Source organism: Macrotis lagotis, chromosome 5, assembly GCF_037893015.1.
Source record: "Macrotis lagotis isolate mMagLag1 chromosome 5, bilby.v1.9.chrom.fasta, whole genome shotgun sequence".
Classification (NCBI taxonomy): domain Eukaryota; kingdom Metazoa; phylum Chordata; class Mammalia; order Peramelemorphia; family Peramelidae; genus Macrotis; species Macrotis lagotis.
Genome location: NC_133662.1, coordinates 174,789,615 through 174,810,560, shown reverse-complemented (window position 1 = coordinate 174,810,560; position 20,946 = coordinate 174,789,615). Strand labels below are relative to the sequence as shown.

Below are 20,946 nucleotides of genomic sequence, written 5' to 3'. Positions count from 1 at the left end.
TTTAATGTAGATACAGGAATTTCAGAGCAAGACTGAGAGAATAGATATTGTGATTTAAGTTCTGGACTCTATTCTGTTTGGGCTTTCAAATGATTCCTGGAATAACTGTAGATCATTTCAAACAACAGATGCATACTTAATTCTTGGATGCATGACAAACTTAATGTTAAAAATTGATTTAAATGCTTTCTCAAAAAGTACAGCTTTTTTATGCTTAGATATCAAGTTTATATTAGTTTTTTTGTTTTTTTAAGAGGTTCTTTATTTATTACATACGAAGTTCTGGCCTTGAAGAAATCTTTGACACTAGATACCCAAGTAGTCGAAAAGGAAAAACTGAAATCTTATATATATTTAGATGCTGTTTCTTTAGATAAAAGAGAAAATCAAGGTAAGTTTATGGGAAAAGTATGTTTGTGTTTTAAAATACTTTTTAAAAAATATTTTATTTATTTATTTTTCCGACTATATGTGGTGGTAGTTTTCAACAATCATTTTTTTTTGCAAGGTTTTAAGTTTTACATTTTTCTCCCTCCCTTTCTTCTCTCTCTCCCCTCCCCATGACAGAAAACAATTTATTATAAGCTACACTTGTATAACCATGTTAAACATGGATCCATTTTTATCATGTTGTGAAAGAAGAATCAAATCCAAAGAGGGGGAAAAAAAATTAGAGTAGAAAAAAGACTACATAATACATAAGACTACTTTTAAAAATTGAAGATAGCAAACTTTGATCATAAAACAATAAATAAAAGATTTGTGTCATACTATTTTCCAGTTTTCCTAATAGTTTTTATTAAATAGTGAGTTCTTGTCCTAGAAGCTTGGGTCTTTGGATTTATCAAACACTAGATTATTAGGGTTATTTACTACTGTGTATCATGTACCTAATCTAGTCCACTGATTCACTATTTCACTGATTCTCAATTTTAACCTATACCAGAAAATTTTGTTGATTACCACTTTATAACGGAATTTGATATCTGATGTCTGGACCCCTTCCTTTGCATTTTTTTGATCATTAATTCCCTTGATATTCTTGACCACTTTTATTCTTGCAGGTTAATTTTGTTATTTTTTTCTAGCTATAAAACAATTTTTGGTAGTTTGATTAATATGGCATGAAATAGATTAATTTAGGCAAAATTGTCATTTTTATTATTTTTCTTCAACCTACCCTTGAGCAATTAATATCTTTCCAATTGTTTAAATCTGACTGATTTATATGAAAAATATTTTGTAATTGTGTTCATAATTCCTTGGTTTATTTTGATAGGTAGACTCTTAAGTATTTTATATTGTTTATAGTTTTTTCAAATGAAATTTCTCTTGCTATCTCTTGCTATTTGGACTTTGTTAGTTGTATAAAATACTTATGATTTATGTGAGTTTATTTTATATCCTGCAACTTTGCTAAAGTTTAAGTTTATTATTTCAAGTGGTTTTTAGTTAATTCTCTAAATGGACCATCATATCATCTGCAAAGAGTGATAGTTTTGTTTCCTCATTGTCTGTTCTAATTCCTTTAGTTTCTTTTTCTCCTTTTATTGCAAAACTAACATTTCTAGTATGATATTGAATAATAATGGTATTATTGGGCATCTCTGATCTCATTGGAAAGGCATCAGAAATAATGCTAGCTGATGATTATAGATAGATCAATAGCTAGATATTTGTCATTTTGTTGAGGAGAACTCCATTTATTTCTATGCTCTTTGGTATTTTTAATAGAAGTGGTTACTGTGTTTTGGATGAACTGTTTATACTTCCCCCCCCCATTAAAATTTTTTTTTTCCAACTTTTTGCAAAAATACTTTTCAACATTCATTTTTTTGGTAAGATTTGGAGTTCCAGATTTTTCTCCCTTACTTCTGTGCCCCTTCCCCCCTTGCCAGCAAATAATCTGATATAGGTTGTACATGTATAACTGTTAAACATATTTATATACTAGTCATGTTTTAAAAGAATAATCTTAACAAAAGGGAAAAACAATGTGAGGGGGAAAAACATAAAAACAAATTTTAAAAATTGAAATTGTATACTTTAGTCTGCATTCAGACTCCATAGTTCTTTCTGTGAATGTGGATAGTATTTTTCATCGAAAATCCTTAAGTATTGTCTTTGTTCTTTGCTTCTGAAAGGAGCTAAGTCTATTGTAGTTATTCATCAGGCTGTGTTGCTGTTAATGAGTAGTTCTGTTCATTTCACTCAGCCTCAGTTCATGCAGTTTTTCAGGCTTTTCTGTATACTTCCCACTCATGATTTCCTACAGAACAGTAATATTCCATCATATTCATATACTACAACTTGTTCAGCCATTTCCCAATTGATGGACATCCCCTCATTTTCCAATTCTTTGCCACTGCAAAAAGAGCTGCTATAATTATTTTCGTACATGTCGGTGTTTTCACCCTCTTTATTGTGATCTCTTTGAGATATCAATCTAGTAGTAGTATTGCTGGATCAAAGAGTATGCATAGTTTTATTGCCCTTTGGGCATAGCTCCAAATTTGAACTCCTTATTCTTTTTTAAAAAGTTTATTTAATACAATGGGGTTAAGAGTGACTTACCTAAGGTCACACAGCTAGGCGATTATTAAGTGTCTGAAGCCAGATTTGAACTCAGGTTCTCCTGACTTCCATGCTTTATCTACTGCACCACCTAGCTGCCCCTAGAGCTACTTATTCTAAGGGAAATATCACTTAGAGGACCATATTCCTGGAAATTGGCTAAAGATAAAAATTTGGGTCTTTTACCTTTACCCCAAATATGTTATTCCCTAATGCAAAATGAAAATAGGATATCTGTTTGAGACTGAATCTCAAGGTAAAGTTTAGAAATTTGATTTTGTTGGTTTGTCTAGTGATGATTAGGCTGTTGAAATTATTTTACTCTTATCAAGTTCACAGGATATTAATTTCTGAATTAGAATGCCAATTAAGTACAATGGAAGATATCAATGTCATGAAAATTAGAGTACTGTTGTCAGTTCCTTAAGGGTGGTGACCTTCCCATCTTCAAGGTACTATTAATCTTAATTTGAAGGTTTCTGGGTGGATATAGAATGTTGGAATAAAAGAATTTAAGTGTTGTAAAAGAGATTTTAAAAATTAAATACCCTAGTAAAGTACCTGTGTTAACTGTAGGTTTGTGTCTGCCACAGTAGAACATAATATTGACTCTACTTGCTTCACTGCAATTTAGGGACTTTGGATTGTTACCTAGGACAAGAAGTTTAGGTGACTTGTCCGGGGTATTGAACCATGATGTTTAAGAGATAGGGCTTGAACTCAGGGCTTCCTGATTGAATCTTGCTTTCTACTATGTCACATTGGCTTTCCATGATTTCCTTACTAATATTAATTCTTGTTTAATTTTTAAATGTGTAATTCGCCCATTTGAAGAGATGTCTTTTGGGACACTTTTTGTTGTTTTCTTTTCCTTCTCTGGCATTTTAGTTGATTTCATTTGGTTTGTAGTTTTTTTTTAGTTAACACTCCTGCTAATTTTAAAATTTGAATTTTTTTAGTCTATTTTTGTAGTCATTTTTATTCTATTATTTCTATTTCTATAATGTATATGAGGAAACTGACTCCCTTTTAATAATTGTGGCTCCATCAGCTTGTTTATAAAGCCCCCAAACCAAAAAATTTATACTTAATTTTATCTTTAGTTGATTACATTCTTTGAAAAATATACAAATAATTTTTGAAATTAGAATTGGGAAATATGTGGTCTTAAGTATACATTGAAAGACATAGGATCATAAATTTAGAACTGGAAAAGACTGCAGAGACCAGTTAGTCCATTTTTTTTAATCTTTCAAATTAGGAAGACGATTCCAGTGATCAAATCACTTGCCAAAGGTGACCTAGACAGTAAATGTCAGCAGGACTTCAAACTGAGGTCCTGTAACTTGAGGTTCGTTATTTCTTCTGTACTGTGTTCCCTTAAACAATGTTTAAGGGACAAATTTTCAATCTCTTTCAGTCTCTTCCTTTTGTTCTACCATGTAGACTACTATCTTCTTGTTTTGACATATTAAAATTCATTAGTTACAGTTATTTTACATTAGTTATTTTATTTTTGTTTTTTGCAAAGCAGTGTGATTAAGTGATCTGCCCAAGGTCACACAACTAGGTAATTATTAAACATCTGAGGTCACATTTGAACTCAGGTCCTCCTGACTCCAGGGCCAGTGTTCTATCCACTATGCCACCTAGCTGCCCCCATCTTAAATTAGTTATACTTTTGTTTGGTATCTTCTTCAACATTTAGAAAGGCAGCATGACATAGTAGATGAAATGCTGAATTTAGAGTCAAGTAGACTTGTATTTTTCACACTTAATAGCAATGTGACCATGAGCTAGTCTTGGCACCTCAGGCAGGTCAAGACTTTGGGTTATAGCCAGTCATGATGGTACTATCTTGGAGGAGGAGCATAGGGGATCTCTTGAACTTGGGAATTCTATGGTACGGTAAGCTATGCCAATCATGTATCTGAACTGAGTTCAGCATTATTATGTGGAGTCCTACTTTGGGTATCAAATTGCCTAAGAAGGCTCAAACTGACTCAGGTCAGAAATGGAGCAGGTCTAACTTCCCCTGAAAATGAGTAGTGGAATAGGATGTGAAGAGCCCCTATACTTGAAGTGTGGACAAGATAGGCAGAACCAGTCTTTAAAAAAAAAAAGCAGCTCCCCCCAAAAAAGCATGGGTTGTAGATGAACTGGATTCTGCAGTGATGGAAAGAATTCCCACACTAAGAGAATTACAGATCATTGATATATGATTTCCTTTTAGTAAGTTTGTGAAATATCCTCATCTCATTGCTAAAATACCTATTATATTATCCATTTCTTATATCATCTCTTTTATGTTGATCCTTCTGCCTGATTCCAAATTCTGGCGATTGGAGCTGACAGCCTTCTGTACTGAGTATGTTTATATTTCACAGTTATCTATAAATTACCATGGTAGAATGAGATACTTTTCAAAAAGCTTTTTTTTTTTTTGACAGTAAATCCTGTCTTTGATGTAGAGATTCTCATTAACTTTTTTCTTGATATTGAGAATCTATTTTACTTTTGAACCTGTAACCCTTTGTCTTCTGTGTAACCTTTAACAGATAGCATTAATGATAGTTGTGTGAAAGGAATTAGATCATGAAGTCCTTGAGGACGGTGACTTTTTATTTCTTTTTCCTGTAGGTAGTGTAATGCTTTGCACATACAGGCATGTAATACATATTTATTGAATGGAAAATAAAGTGAATAAAATAGAAAAATTACAGCCCTTTATATTTTTTATATTAAGTGATATTTGTTAGAATATAGTTTGTGCATTTTTTGTTTTATTAATTATAATTAATAATACTGTTTTGCTAGTTATAATGTTTTATTATAATTAATAATAAAATTTCAAAAGTGCTAAATTTTAATCAAATCTGTAATTAATTTCATTCAGGTATCACATACCAGGCAAGGAAGGAACTTCACAAAGCATTAAGAAAAGTATTGGCAACATCAGCAAAAATATTCCGGAATCCTTTTGATGGTATGTACTTAAGAAAGTCTGAAGCTTTGGAATATCTAGTTTCCATCTCCAGGGTTGCATTTTCATCAACATAGAATTAACTGCATTTAAGGAAAACATTTATTAACACAAGTAATTGAAAATTGCTAGCAATATTCGGTTGTGGGAAGTGTGTTGATAGCTATAAGCCAAATTTAGATTACAAGCTCCATAACAAAGCCCTTCACAATTTACCTTTTGAGACAGCCTTATCAGTAGTGGACATCCTCCAAAGAAAGGAATCATGGTCTAATTCTTTTTTTTTGTAGTAAAAACTGTAGCATAAGCAGTAAAGAGAATGGCAGTATATATTGCCAGCTAGATTCAAGTGCTCCCTGGGTTGGGGCCCATGGTCCTATTTCCTGGACTTTGAAAATTTATTGTGGCGAAAAGTATTTCTTTTTAACCTTACAGAACACCTGAATACAAAGGACCATTCTTTATATTTTTTCCAATTTGACTTTTAACCTAAATTGATTATCTTGTTGTGAACATCAAGAATTGTTTTTCTATATGTGTGTGTGTGTGTGTGTGTGTGTGTGTGTGTGTCTGTTTTATTGGATAAGAATTATTAATAGTGTATAAGTAAATCTTTTAATTGCATTATCTTTCTCGTGGCCCTCATGTTATCTTTGAATCCTCTTTTTTTGTTTAGCCTGTCAAAAACACTTAAATCCATTCTCCCTCTGAAATTGTCAATACTCCTATTTGTGAAATGAAAGCCATGCCTGGACAGACCTAGATTATATAGGCACATTGGAGAAAAATCCCAGTATGCTTGTGAGCAAACAACTTTCTATCAGTACTTGTATTATTCTGTTTGGTTTTTTGCCCTATCCTCTAATTCTAAGTGAATGTCTGTGCAGTTTTCTTATAATGTTCATGGTGTATCCCTTGTCATTTTTCTTTGTTTTTCCTCCTAGTCTTCCTGTCTCTTTTTTCTGTTTGAAGCCCTCAATTTTGATTTCATTCATCATCTTCTTTAATAATTGACTACTGGTGAGGCTAGGTGGTGCAGTGGATAAAGCACCAGCCCTGGAGTCAGGAGGACCTGAGTTCAAATCCTGCCTCAGACACTTAATAATTACCTAGCTGTGTGGCCTTGGGCAAGCCACTTAACCCCATTTGCCTTGCAAAAACCTAATATATATATATATATATATATATATATATATATATATATATATATATATATGTATATGTATATATATGTATATATATGTTGATATTTCTCATCTGTTAATAGTTGTTTGTCCTGAGTAAAAAACATCACTTAACTTTTTTGCCCTTATGTTTCCTCCTTGGTAAAATGGGAATAATACTTAATCAGAGAGATACTATTATCTTTTTTTTTTTTTACAAGGCAATGGGTTAAGTAACTTGCCCAAGGTCGCGACAGCTAGGTGTGTCTAAAGCTGAATTTGAACTCAGGTCCTCCTGACTCCAGGGCCAGTGCTCTATCCATTGTACCACCTAGCTGCCCCAGAAGTATACTACTATTAATTGGAATCAAATAAGATTAAAACAAAGCACTAGACAAACCTTAAAATTGTTTATTGTTTTAAACCATGCTTCCTTCTTGAAGACAAGAATTGTGTTTTTATCTTTCCTTCTTGCCTAGCATGATGCATTGACATTGACATAGTAATAACCTAATATATGTTTAAATTAATGAATACATTTACTGCAACAAATGTTCAGTGGACATGTAGGTTGATCAGTGATTTTACGTCTGATTTTTGTGAAATCAAAATATTTCCCATTATAGAATTGGTACACATTAGGACTTGGCAGCTAGTTGCCACAGTGTATAGTGTGCTGGGCCTGGAGTCAGAAGACTCACTTCATGTGTTCAAAACCAGCCTTACAAACTGTGTGACCCCAGGGAAGTCATTTGACCTTCTTTATATCGGTTTCCTCATCTGTAAAATGAACTGGAGAATGAAATGGAAAACCACTATCTTTGCCAAGAAAATCCCCAAATGGGAACTTAAGAGTTAGACACTGAAAAACAATTCAATAGCAACACACTTAGGACTACTTTTAATTAAAAAACACATGTATAGTCTTGCATTGCCTCAAAAACTTTCATTTTTAAAATTCATAGATTTAAAATTCATAATTCTTTTTCCTAAGTATGAAGAAAAATGTTTTTTGATCCTTTAACTCTTTCTTACTTTTGTTTTGCAAAGATCACTTCTGTACAGTTGATTTAGAAGATCATGAATATGGCTTATGGCTGTTGCTAAAGAAGAGCAAATCAGATGACAAAATGGTTCGATTGCAGGCAGTGAAAGAGATGGCAGCAAATCATTATTGGCATGGTAACATCTCCTTAAAGACTTATTTTTGAAAAGATGGCAGTATTGTCATTTAGATTTTTGCATAGCTGTTGTAAAAACAACAGTAGGGATTTATTTAATGGTTAAGGAAGAAAAGGAATATAGGTGTTTTTTCCTTCATAAAAATATATACTTAAATATTAGCATTAAAAACATTAGGAAAAGTGAGTATTCTTTCTTCATTATAAATGGAACATTTTCAGACTGTTTCCATGATAAAAATTCTTGATCGTGTTTGTTATGCTTGATGATGTTGCCATTTCCTTATTTCAAAGGTTATTAACTCATATAAGATGATCTTTTTTAATTTTGTGGCTCAGTGTGTCTATTAGAAGTTAATTTAAAACTTTCATCATGGTATAAGGGATATGTTTGTTTTCTTTTTTTAAAACTCTGTTTGACAGAGTTTGGAAACAATGCTATTATTCCTTGTAACCACCATTGTTTTAGCAGAAAGAGCTAATGGAAGAATACAGAATAATTAATAATGCTATGGCACTAAAGAACCTCCTTTCTTGTGGGAGAAAAATAAACACTGGACCTTTTATTCTCTGAGTATCATGTTGTTATTGTTATTTTATCTTCTCATTTCTATTCCAAGAGAGATAAAGAGAAAAAAGAAAATCCTAAGCAGAGAATATTTTGGTTATTGGCAATAATAAACAAATTAAAAACAACACTAAGATCTTCTCTTTAATTAACTTTAATACTCTAGTCAAAGTGACTAGAATTAACCTTTAAACAGGCCTGAAATATTATAGCCAACCTCTGTACTTAGATTACTGAAGTACTGTGATCCTGAGCAGTCCTGAATGTTGGTGACAGAATACCAAGAAGTGTCATGGTATCAGAGACTTTTGACATAGAAGTGGTATTGAGAGGTCATTTTGTCCAACTTTAGCACTATATACTTGAATGACAGAGAAGTGATATGACTTACCATATAAGCAGTAAAGGATAGACTTGGCAATTTGACCCCATGGCCTCTGACTCCAAAATCTGCATTCTACTTTGTTAAGATTGGAAGTTCGTTGATTTTTAAAAATTGAGAATTAATATTAAAAGTAATGAATTGTAACCTAGGTATTTATTTCTTTTCAAAAGCTGCTCTAAAAGCTACTTTTCCCTTATTATTTGATGTGGTTTTCAGTTGCTGGTTGAATTTTTTTCAGAGGTAAAACTCAAAATGGTACTGTCAGATCAATGTGATGAAGTCAAAAAGTCACATTTCTCACCTACAGAATTTTATATTTATTCTAAGTTTAAAATATATTTAGGTGTATGACATTTTTGAGGTCTTAATATTATAGATTTAGCTGTATTGAAATAATTTTAAGTGAATTTTGTATAGCATTTTATAATTTCCTAAATGTTTTCACATATATTGTTTTGTTTATCTGTATTTAACATAGACTGATTTATGTGCTTTTATCATAGACTACCAATATAGGACAATTGCTCAAGCTTGTGATGTAAGAACTATCATTGGCTTGGCCCGAAGCAAGGAAACAGATCTTCGTTTTTTTCTGCCACCACCTCATTTACCAGCAGTAAAAGAAGTAAGTTTAAAAAGAAATCTAGAACAAGGAAAATTAGCTTAACATGTATAATTTCTGCTTAGAATACAATAAATTGAAACTGAAAATAAAGATTTTCAAAAGCCGCTATTGATTATATATAAATTTTTTATTTCCCATGTGATGATAGGGTAAAACCCAATGCATAAAATATTTATTAATGCTTACTGTTCATACAAGACCCTAGGGATACAAAAGCAGAACTTTTTCATTTTTTTGAGGATGGAGATGCAAAATAAAGGCAGTAAGTATAAAAGTAACACTTCCTTCTGCAAAAAGACTTCAAATCCATTTGGTAGGTATTTTCTTTTCATGAGTTGGTGACTACAGTGTTTTGAAATAAACTTCAAAGAGGATCAGAATATCCTTTAAAAATGATCTAACCTTTGGCCAGTATGACCAGGAAGGATAATGATCATTGTTGGAAGGGATGTGGGAAATCTGGGACACTATTACACTGTTGGTAGAGCTATGAACTCATCCAACCCTTCTGGAGAGCTATTTGGAACTATGCCCAAAGGGCAACAAAAATGTGCATACCCTTTGACCCAGCAATACCACTACTGGGTCCATACCCTGAAGAGATGAGGAAAAAGGGTAAAAACATTACTTGTACAAAAATATTTATAGCAGCCCTGTTTGTGGTGGCAAAGAATTGGAAATCCAGTAAATGTCCTTTAATTGGGGAATGGCTTAGCAAACTGTGGTATATGTATGTCATGGAACACTATTGTTCTATTAGAAACCAGGAGGGATGGGATTTCAAGGAAACTTGGAGGGATTTGCATGAACTGATGCTGAGTGAGATGAGCAGAACCAGAAAAACACCGTACACCCTAACAGCAACATGGGAGTGATGCTCAAACTTGAAGGACTTGCTCATTCCATTAGGGCAACAATCGGGAACAGTTTTGGGCAGTCTGCAAAGGAGAGTGCCATCTGTATCCAGATAAGGAGCTGTGGAGCTTGAACAAAGTGCAAGGACTATTCCCTTTAATTTAGAAAAAAATAAAACAGATAGCTTATTGTCTGATCTTGTTACCTCTTAGACTTCTCTTCTCTTTAAGGATATGATTTGTCTCATCATACCCAATTTGGATCAAGGTACAACATGGAAACAAAGTAAAGACTGACAGAGTGCTCTCTGTGGGGGGGGGGGGGAGCAAGATTGGGGGAAAATGTAAAACTCAAATAATATCTTTAATAAAAATAAACTTAAATAAAAAAAGAAAAAAGAAAAAGAAAAAATGATCTAACTTACTATGAGAAGTGAAGCAGTATTTTAAGTTTTATTTATTATTTTTATTGTTTTCCAGCACTCATTAATATGTCACATTTTCTCAATTCCAATATATTCCATTCATGTTCATATATATGTCATATACCAAGTAGCTAATGTGATGTTTAAAGATTTCCAGTCTTCTAGTTTTTCAGTATGTCCTAGAGAAAGCAGAATCAGGAAATGTCTTAAAATACTGCTTTTTTTTTTTTTATAAAGCAAGGACAGAGATAATGAAATTTCAGATAGACCTTAAAAAGGCCATGAAACAAAATCAATTTACTTGTTTGTTAATTCATCTACTTCTACCTCATAAAATGCTAAGGGTTGTATGTAAAATTTCACTCTGATTTAGATACAAGACTGATGTATAATTAGAGTAGCTAAGCTCTGTACTTTCCTTCACATCTCTGCCTTTGTTTCTTGTATCTATATTGAATCATATATAAATATATTTGTGTGTGTTTGTGTCTGTGTGTGTGTGTGTGTGTGTGTGTGTGTGTGTGTGTGTGTGTATTGGATTCTTTACAACCTAACATAAATGATATGTTCTTCATGAAACCTTCCCTGATTTCCACTGTGTCAATTAATATTCTTTTGTGGAACTGATATAGTACTTTTTTTTTCATCTCTTCAAAACAGATATTCCTTTTCTGTTGTGGGGTTTCCCACTGCAACAAAATAAATCAATTAAGCAAAGTTAGTGGAGACATTATGATTATCTCTGTTACCTATATATAACATTCTGTATCTATAATCTCCAACCTCTCTAAAGAAAGAAGGTTGGTGAATTTTATCACTTAATCCAGGATCAAGATTGCTTATTGCTTTTTAAAATTAATCTCTTAATTTCACTATTTTGTTTACATTATTGTAACATTGTAAATATTGTTATTCTGATTGTCTTCCCTCACTTTGCCTCAGTTTCTATGTGTTTCCATCTTTATATTCCTCATATTCTTGATTTCTCACTGGATTCTTTATTTCTATTACATTTATATGATACTGTATAATCAGTCATTTCTCAGTTGATTGGCATTCATTTGGTTTCCAAGTTTTTTGCTATTACTAAAAATATTGTTGTGTTTTGTATATATGATTCCCTTGTGTATTAAGCTTTCTTAAGATGTATAGCTATAGTTTTATATATTTTTTCTATAGTTGAAGAGATCTGTATATATTTTCCCAATAGCAGAATTTTTAAGTCAAAGGCTAAGAATAGTTTAATATCTTTTCTTACAGCATTTCAAATTGTGTTTTAAGAACCCCTAGGCCAATTCACAGGTCTGTTTGTCTCTGTCTTCCAACAAGTGTTCTGATATTAACTGTTTTGTTTCTTATCATCTTTGCTCATTTGCTTGGTAAGAAATAAAACCTCTGTTTTGTTTTAACTTACATTTCTATTCTTTGTAGAAGAAATTAAAATTTTTTTTTTAATTTAAGGAAATGTTAAGTGACTTGCGCAAGGCCACACAGCTAGGCAGTTATTAAGTGTCTGAGATCGGATTTGAACTCAGGTTCTTCTGACTCCAGGGCCAGTGCTCTCTCCATTGCATCACCTAGCTGCCCTCTTTGTAGAAAATTTTAAGCCTTTTTTCATATCATTGTTGATGGTTTATAGTTCTTTTTTTGAAAACATTTTATAAGGGGCGGCTAGGTGGTGTAGTGGATAAAGCACCGGCCTTGGAGTCAGGAGTACTTGGGTTCAAATCCGGTCTCAGACACTTAATAATTACCTAGCTGTGTGGCCTTGGGAAAGCCACTTAACCCCATTTGCCTTGCAAAAAAAAAAACAACCTAAAAAAAGTAAAAAAAAAGAAAGAAAACAATTTATATCCCAATACTACTTATCCATTAGGAAATAGCTCTTAGTACATCTTCTACATAAAACTTGGCTATCACAATTTTAGAGATATAATTAAACTTTGTAATGTGTGGTTTGTATCATGGTATGGGACTGTTTCAGGCTCCTAATCTTTGCCTCCTCCTTTCCCTTTTATTTCAGGATTACTCCATTGAAGAGGAGCTTCGACAGCTGCTGGCATCTTTACCTCAGACAGAGATAGACCATTGTATCCAGTATTTCACTTCTTTGGCTCTGAGGGAAAGTAGTCAGTCTCTGGCTGCTCAGAAGGTGAAAGCTTTCACAATGTTTTATTTGGTACTTAGAATTGCCAAGGCATAATTGTGATTCTGGCCTCTTAGTGCATATAGTAGAAAAGATAGAAAAAAATTTTAGTCATTTATAGAAAAAAAGGATTTCTCTATTATCAGCTTCAGATGAGTTCAGTTTTGGTATAACTGAGTCATGAAAGTTCTGATATATAGAAGGATCAGTTAAATACTGCTATTCCCTTCACCCACCTATCCTGAAGCTGCTTTGCTTTGAAAGATATTTTGTTCCTCATTTCCTTTATATGAGGTAGCAATGAGTCATCATGGGTCAATGTCACTTTATGACTAACAGTAGGGAATAACTTGACTCTCTTGTATCATATACTTTCTTCTCTCATATGGTCATCATTCTTTCCTTTTCCCTTTTATATTTTTTGCATCATTTTTTAAAAATTGTATTTTTCCAATTACATGTAAAGATAATTTTCAACATTCATTTCTTTATAAGATTGTGAGTTTCACATTTTTCTCCCCCTCTCTCTTTGCCCCTGCAAGATAGCTAGTAATCTGATATATAATACATGTACATATTAGTCATGTTGTGAAAGATATCTTTCACATTTAAAATAAATTTATTTTTTCAAACACCATCTTTAGCAAAAACATTGTTAACCCACTTCCTTTTTCCCTTTCCAGAATGATCATAATTAATCTAGTTGATAAGAATAAGAAAAGTTATGTTTCTGCATGAAGAATAAGACATTCATAAGTTTCAGAATTAAATTAGAAATAATAGATATCAGTGTTACCAATGTTGGAAAAATTCCAGGGTAACCTTTAGAATTTTAACATCTCTTTTACCTTTTTGTCATCCTCTAATAGGTAACTAGGTGGCACAGTGGATAGAGTTCTGGGACTAGTCAGGAAGATTCATTATCTTGAGTTCAAATCTGGCCTGAATCAAGCCACTTAACTCTGTTTGCCTCTCTTTCTTCATCTGTAAAATAAGCTGGAGAAGGAAATGGTATACTATTGCAGTTTCTTTGCCAAGAAACCCAAAAGGGGGTCACAGAGAGTCAAACACAGCTGAAAAATGACTGAGCAACAATAGCATCCTCTAATTAAACTTACCTTTTTTTTTTTGAAACACCAACATTCAAAGTATTATTTAATTTTGGTGATTTTTTTTTAGATAGTATTGAGCCGTATTATTGCAATTACATTGTGAGTGATGTAGATTTTTGAGGAGATTGGGGGAGCCTAGCTTGCAAAACTAGTTATCATTTTTCTTTGTGGAAATGTATACTTAAAGTTTCAATAGATAACGTAGAGGTCAACTTTTGTAACATGAATGTTATGAATCTCCTAAAATGGTGTCTAAATAAAAAAATTTCACTCAACACGATTTTTTAATACTGAGGACATTTCTATTTCAAAAAGAACATGAATCATCATATTTTTGTGTGTATTTGAGACAAATGAATACTAGCATTTGGTTGAATAATAGCAGGATTGCAATCTATTTGATTAACAAGTTTTAATTTTCTGTGACACCTTGTAATCTTTAGGAAAATAATATAACCTAGGTTTGCTAATATCTTGACTTTCTATTAACAATTGTTGTCATGTCTTATAGAATAGTGATTACCTAGTATATACCTGAGAGTGCCAAAGAAATGTATTATTTATACATGTTGACCATAGTTCTCTATTTTTCCTAATGACCTCCTTATGAGTCAGAGGCTAATAAGAGACATTTTCTATATCAATTTTTTATTTTAAGTTTTTTATTGTCTTTGTTTTTACTTTATCTTCATTTCTGAATATAGTCCTCTCCCTTCCCCTACCCAGAATCATCCCTCATAGCAAAGAATAAAAAGGAAGAAAAAATGAAAGCCATCCAACAGAACTAACCAACACATCATTTGAATCTGACAGTATATCAACGTTCCCCATAGCTTCAAAGAGGAAAGAGATGCATTTTCTGCTTGATTATTATAATTACAATGTTCAGTTTCTTGTTGTTCTTTCATTTATATAATTGTAGTTAAGAATATGTTTACCTGGGGCAATTAGGTGGCACAGTGGATAGAGCACCGGCTCTGAAGTCAGGAGTACCTGAGTTCAAATTTGGCCTCAAATACTTAATAATTACCTAGCTGTGTGGCCTTGGGCAAGCCACTTAACCCCATTGCCTTGCAGAAACCTAAAAAAAACCAAGAATATGTTTACCTTATTCTGCTTAATCTTTATCAGTTCTTATTAGTCTTATACTTTTCTAAATTTTGTTTCTTAGTGTTCCCTTAAATTTATGTTCTCTAATGTGTTTTGCCATTCCATTCTCAACAAATTAGAGCCTTCTTTGTTTCTAGTTCTTTATTACAAAAAGAACTAAATATTTTAGTATCTTTGAGTTCCTTGGAGAATGCCTAGCTTATGGGATCTCTGGATTATGGACATCTTCGTCATTTTTTGAGCATGATTCCAAAATGTTTTATCAGTTCATATCTCCACCAACAGTGTTTTAATAGCTAACATTAACCAATGCTTTGACAACACTGTTGATGCATTTAGAATATGGTTGTCTGATGTGTTCCTGAGAGTACCAAAGAAATGAACTATTATGCATACTGACCAGAGAGAGAGAGAGAGAGAGAGAGAGAGAGAGAGAATGTTTTTCCACAGCTACTCCAGCATTGTTTCTGTCTTTCTCAGCTTTCTTGTTGTGTGGTAAAACTTCAGAATTGTTTTGATTTCAACTTCTCTGATTATTGTTGATCTGGACCAATCTTAAAATTTACTTGAAATATTTGAAATCAAACTTAACCTTTTCAATAATTAAAGGAAGTTAAATTAAGAACTTGCCGAGGTTTTTTATTAAGTTTTTTTATTCTGTCACTTTCCACTTCTTTTGTTTCAGAGAATTTTTGTATATATTTGAATTATCTTGAAGTTAACTTTATTAATAATCTTTCTGACCTGATTTTTAGAAATATGAGTCTTCTTAAGCTAATTAAATGACCCAATTGATAAAGTGTCAGGTATCAAACTCTTATTAGTTGTGTGATCCTCAGCCCAACATTTAACCTCTCTAAACCTGTTTCCTCATTTGCAAAACAAACATAATAATGGTACCTCCTTCCCAGGGTTGTTTTGAGAATCAAATGAGATCATAATCGTAAAGCTCTTAGCAGAGTGTCTGGCACCTAATAAGCGCTAGACAAGTGTAAGCTATCATCCCCATCATCAAAATCACTAGTAAGAGGATAATATGAGGCAGAAATACCAGGCTTTAATTTGTTGCACCAAATTTTCAAACAATTTGGTTGTATTTTTCAAAAGAAAACCTCTGAAATGAATGAGATATACTGCATTTACTTGAAAATTCTGACAGATCCTACCAAGCAGGGAAGGTGTCAGACACATACTTAGAAATAGACTGTGTCTCTAATTTGGGGCTCAGGTTACCTAAGATTAGAGAAGCTATTCACCAGGAAGTTGACCTTCAAGTGATTAATTCTTTTGGGCACAGCAACTCATGAAATTGTCTACCAAGTATAGAGGGATTGCATCTTTATTGACGATAAGATATTCTCTACATTTATGAAAAAAAACTAACCAATTTTTTGAAATAATCTTGTGAAGCAGTTACTATCAAGCATTTATTCAATATTCATTTCTTAAGTGTCTGCTAGTTTCTAGGTATCTCACTAAGTACTTACCTGTCCTCATGGAGCTTACATTTTACTGGGAGAAACAAGAGGTACATAGTTAAGTAAATAATAGGATATTTGTAAAATAAATAATATGCTGGTGAAAGACTAACAACTGGGTGGGATAAGAAGGGGCCTTCTGAAGAAGATAGTACTTGAGTTAAACTATGAAGGGAACTTCTAGTTCACAAAAAGGAGAAGGAAGAGTGCATTGATAATGAAACTGGGAGATGTAATGTCGTTTACAGGGAATATGCAGACCAGAATGAACTAGAACTAGAGTGTGGAAATAGGAACAATTTTTAATGTTCTAGGAAAAAAAGCTGAAAAAAACAAATCTTATGTCCCTTGCTTTTCTACTGCTCTCTGACAAAATAAACATTATCTCTCTCTCTGTGTGTGATCAGTCATATTTTTAAAGGTTAGGTTTATTTTTTTTTTCAAAGAAAGTCTGAAACCAGATTGTGAAGGACTTTAAATGTCAACTACAGAAGTGTGTGTTTTAGCCAAAAGGCAGTGGAGAACCACATGGTTGGACCTTTGTTTTAGGGAATAACAATTCAGCATTTATGTGGAAAAAAGGACTGGTTGTAGGGAAGATAGCTAAGCGTCTATAACAGGAATCCCAGGGAGTCACAATGAGGGCTTAGACTGTGGTGATTGTGGTGTGAGTGTAAGGAAAGGTACACATGGAAGAGAAACTGAGAAGGCACAGTCAACAAGACTTGGCTTACTGGTTGGATTTGAGAGGACAAGACAGTGCAGAGTGGAGAATGACTCTGGGGCAGTGATTGTCATCACTGACTATGAGAATCATCACTATGAAAAAACTGGCTTAAGGATGCTAAGTTACTTGCCTAAGGATACATAGCTATGCTCTTTCAAGACCGTTACTCTTTTCCTTGTGGACTTTCATAAAAGGGGACATGAAGAAGCACTGTCTCTGACTTTAAGCTCTTTTTGGGTATTTGAAGGGTTGCCATTTGGAAGGATCAGTCTTGATCTGTCTATTCCCATGGAAAAACTAAGAGCAATGGTTGGAAGTGGAAAAAGGCAGAGTTTGTTTCATTGCATGGATAACTTATCTGATGGACTTAAGGCTCTACTATCTTAAGAGGTAGGTAGTCATTTTTTTCTTAGCAGAGGTTTTCAAAAGAAGGCTAAATTCAATTCAGTAAGTACTTAGTATTTCCTAAAGAAAACTTGAAGATTCTGAGAAGAGATTACTATATAATCAACCTGCAAGTATATATCAAGCACCTAAGACATACCAGGTCTATGGATACAATGGCAAACGTGAACTAGCCCTACCACTCAAGGACTTATATTCCAACTGAGATATAACATATACATTTACAAAATGAATCCAAAGTTATTTTGTGAGTGATGGAACTTGAAGCTGTAGAGATCAGGAAAGACTTCCTATAGAAGGTGGCGCTTGAGCATAGTTTGGAAGGAAGCAATTCTAAGAGGTTGAGAGGAGAAAGGAGACCATTTCGAGCATAGGCACAGTCAGTTCAGAGGCTTGGAGATAGGCTGTGGAGATTCTCTTATTCTGAAAGACTTAATTCGTGGTAATAGTACATTGGGATGTTCTTTATATGTGTTTGAATTTCCAATTATAAATTGGATCACAAAAACAAGATTTAGGGGTTTTCATGAGTAACATCCATCTAAATTCTAGACTTAAGATATATGAATTTTGATTATCCAAGTTTCTTTAAATAGATGAAAATATTTCAGAAAAGAAAGCTTTCAGGGGTATCAGGAAAATTCAGGAATACAGTGATTAAAATTCTTTTAAAAAACACACTTTCATCTGTTGTAGATTACCAGTTTTATGTTACAGTGATATTCCTTAAGTTTTTATTGATATTGTCTGACTTTTATATCACCATAATATTCCATATATTCCTTCCTTTTCTCCTCTCAGAGAGCAATCCTATATCACACTTAGTATTTTTTGGAAAGGAAAAAAAAAGTCATTACAACTAATCAATACACTGAAAAAAATTCAAAAATATGTCAATGTCAAACACCTGTGGATCTCTTACCTCTTTGAAGGCGTGGTTGGAGATATCCTGTCATATGTCTTCATTTTGAGTTCCACTTTATTGCTATGTTTTTTTTTTTACATTTCTTTTGGTTATTTTGTCATTCTTTCCATTATAATTACTGTGAGTTGTTTTCTTGGTTCTGCTTGCCTTTTTAAAAATTATGTTTATATATCTTGGATATCAACCCCTTATCAGAGAAATTTGATACAATGATTTTTTTTCCCATTTGACCTCTTCCCTTCTTATTCTAGGTGCACTCTAGATGCACTAATCTTATCTATTCAGAAGCTTTTCAGTTTCAGTTTCCTTCTGTTGTAAACACAATGTTATGTTCCTTCAATTACTTTACTTTCATACTTTCTTCTTTTCACCCTGATTCCCTCTTTTTGTTTGATATTCCCCCTTCCTTTCTTCCTCTTCAGCTAGTCTTATTCCTTGTTTTTAAATTTCATTTTTTTGCCACGAGGATTTTTTTTCCCCACAAAGGATAACTCTTATTCTTTTCATTATCCATCATCTTTCTGAGGTTCTAGAGTAAACTAGAACCTCATTCTCTGGTTCATAATTCTTATAATTACCTGGTCTTTCTTTTCTCATGTAATCAGAGCTTCCAGAATTTTCATTTTAGAGTCTCCCTGCCTTCTAAGTATTTTGTGCCACCACCTAGTAAGACTTACTCCTTGGATTCCCCTTTTCCATTGTGCCTCACATCCAGGATAATACTAGTTATTGCTGGTACCAAAAAAACCAAAAAACAAAACAATGCTCCATGGTTGAGGCTCCTCCTCTATTGAACTTTTGTTGATCTTTTATCTACATTTGTCTGAAAAATGTCTTCCTTGGGTCTTAGCTCTTCCACTCCTGCAGATGCCAGTTTTCCCCAGGGATTCCAATTCCCCCCCTCACATGAGGGGGAAGCCCCTAATCTATCAGGTATCCTGAACCATCTCATTTACACATAAATCTTGTTTTAAATGTATTTTTTTCATAGCTTATAAATGAACTCTAACTCTGGGTTATGTCTATGCTGAATAAAAACCATGGACCATATTTCTCCCAAGTAAACTTTGATCATTTTTCTGATTATAGGGTGGTTTATGGTGTTTTGGAGGAAATGGACTTCCTTATGCTGAAAGTTTTGGCGAAGTTCCTTCGGCAACAGTAGAGATGTTTTGTTTGCAGGCCTTAATGAAACATTCCGAGGTAACTTAACATTTAAAATTCCATTTAAAATGTAAAAATTCAAATTGACCATATTCCTACATAAATTATATAGATATATATTTTTCACTTTAAATAAATGTCATTTTATTGCTTTCATTTCTATGCCTTAGCTTAGCCTTCCAATAAAAGACTTTTCCTGGGATGGACCTTACCTTAGTGTTAATAGCTAAAACCCATAGTACAATTAGTACAATCCATGTATAGACAAAACATTAATGTCCTATCATTTTTATAGCTATAAAAATGAAGGTTCATGTTCCTAAAAATCTTCTTTCTCCTATTCATTTCCTAGCAAATGCTTTCTTCATAGATAATACAAATATAAACTTAAGGTCCACCCAAGTTAAATTGTCATCAATTTTTTTTTAATTAAAGATTTTATTTATTTTGAGTTTTACAATTTTCCCCCATCTTACTTCCCTCCCCCCACCCCCCACAGAAAGCAATCTGTCAGTCTTTACATTGTTTCCATGTTGTACATTGATCCAAATTGAGTGTGGTGAGAGAGAAATCATATCCTTAAAGAAGAAACATAAAGTATAAGAGATAACAAGATCAGACAATAATATATCAGTTTCTTTTCCTCCTAAATTAAAGGTAATAGTCCTTGAACTTTGTTCAAACTCCACAATTCTTTCTCCAGATACAGATGGCACTCTCCTTTGCAGACAGCCCCAAATTGTGCCTGATTGTTGCACTGATGGAATGAGCGAGTCCATCAAGGTTAATCATCACCTCCATGTTGCTGTTAGGGTGTACAGTGTTTTTCTGGTTCTGCTCATCTCACTCAGCATCAGTTCATGCAAATCCCTCCAGGCTTCCCTGAATTCCCGTCCCTCCTGGTTTCTAATAGAACAATAGTGTTCCCTGACATACATATACCACAGTTTGCTAAGCCATTACCCAATTGGTTTCCAATTCTTTGCCACTACAAATAGGGCTGCTACCTACATAAATTATATTGCAGTGCAACGATTTTTAAACATTTTTCAAGTTTGAGGAGAACTAGCATTATTTTTCACACATACTCAGAAACATTAGAGAACTCTTCAAAGAAGGTT

At 33.2% G+C, this 20,946-nt stretch overlaps 1 protein-coding gene across 3 annotated transcripts in view; it reads left to right on the top strand.

Annotated features, from left to right (window-relative positions):
• Positions 1 to 20,946, top strand: part of SERAC1 (serine active site containing 1) — a 96,793-nt gene that overhangs the window by 15,985 nt on the left and 59,862 nt on the right. For all 3 annotated transcript variants that reach the window (XM_074187924.1, XM_074187925.1, XM_074187926.1), the window contains 6 exons: positions 255 to 391; positions 5,471 to 5,560; positions 7,771 to 7,902; positions 9,358 to 9,479; positions 12,782 to 12,910; positions 19,751 to 19,864. In XM_074187924.1, coding sequence (XP_074044025.1) covers positions 255 to 391; positions 5,471 to 5,560; positions 7,771 to 7,902; positions 9,358 to 9,479; positions 12,782 to 12,910; positions 19,751 to 19,864 — 724 coding nt within the window. The remainder of the gene's footprint in view (positions 1 to 254; positions 392 to 5,470; positions 5,561 to 7,770; positions 7,903 to 9,357; positions 9,480 to 12,781; positions 12,911 to 19,750; positions 19,865 to 20,946) is intronic.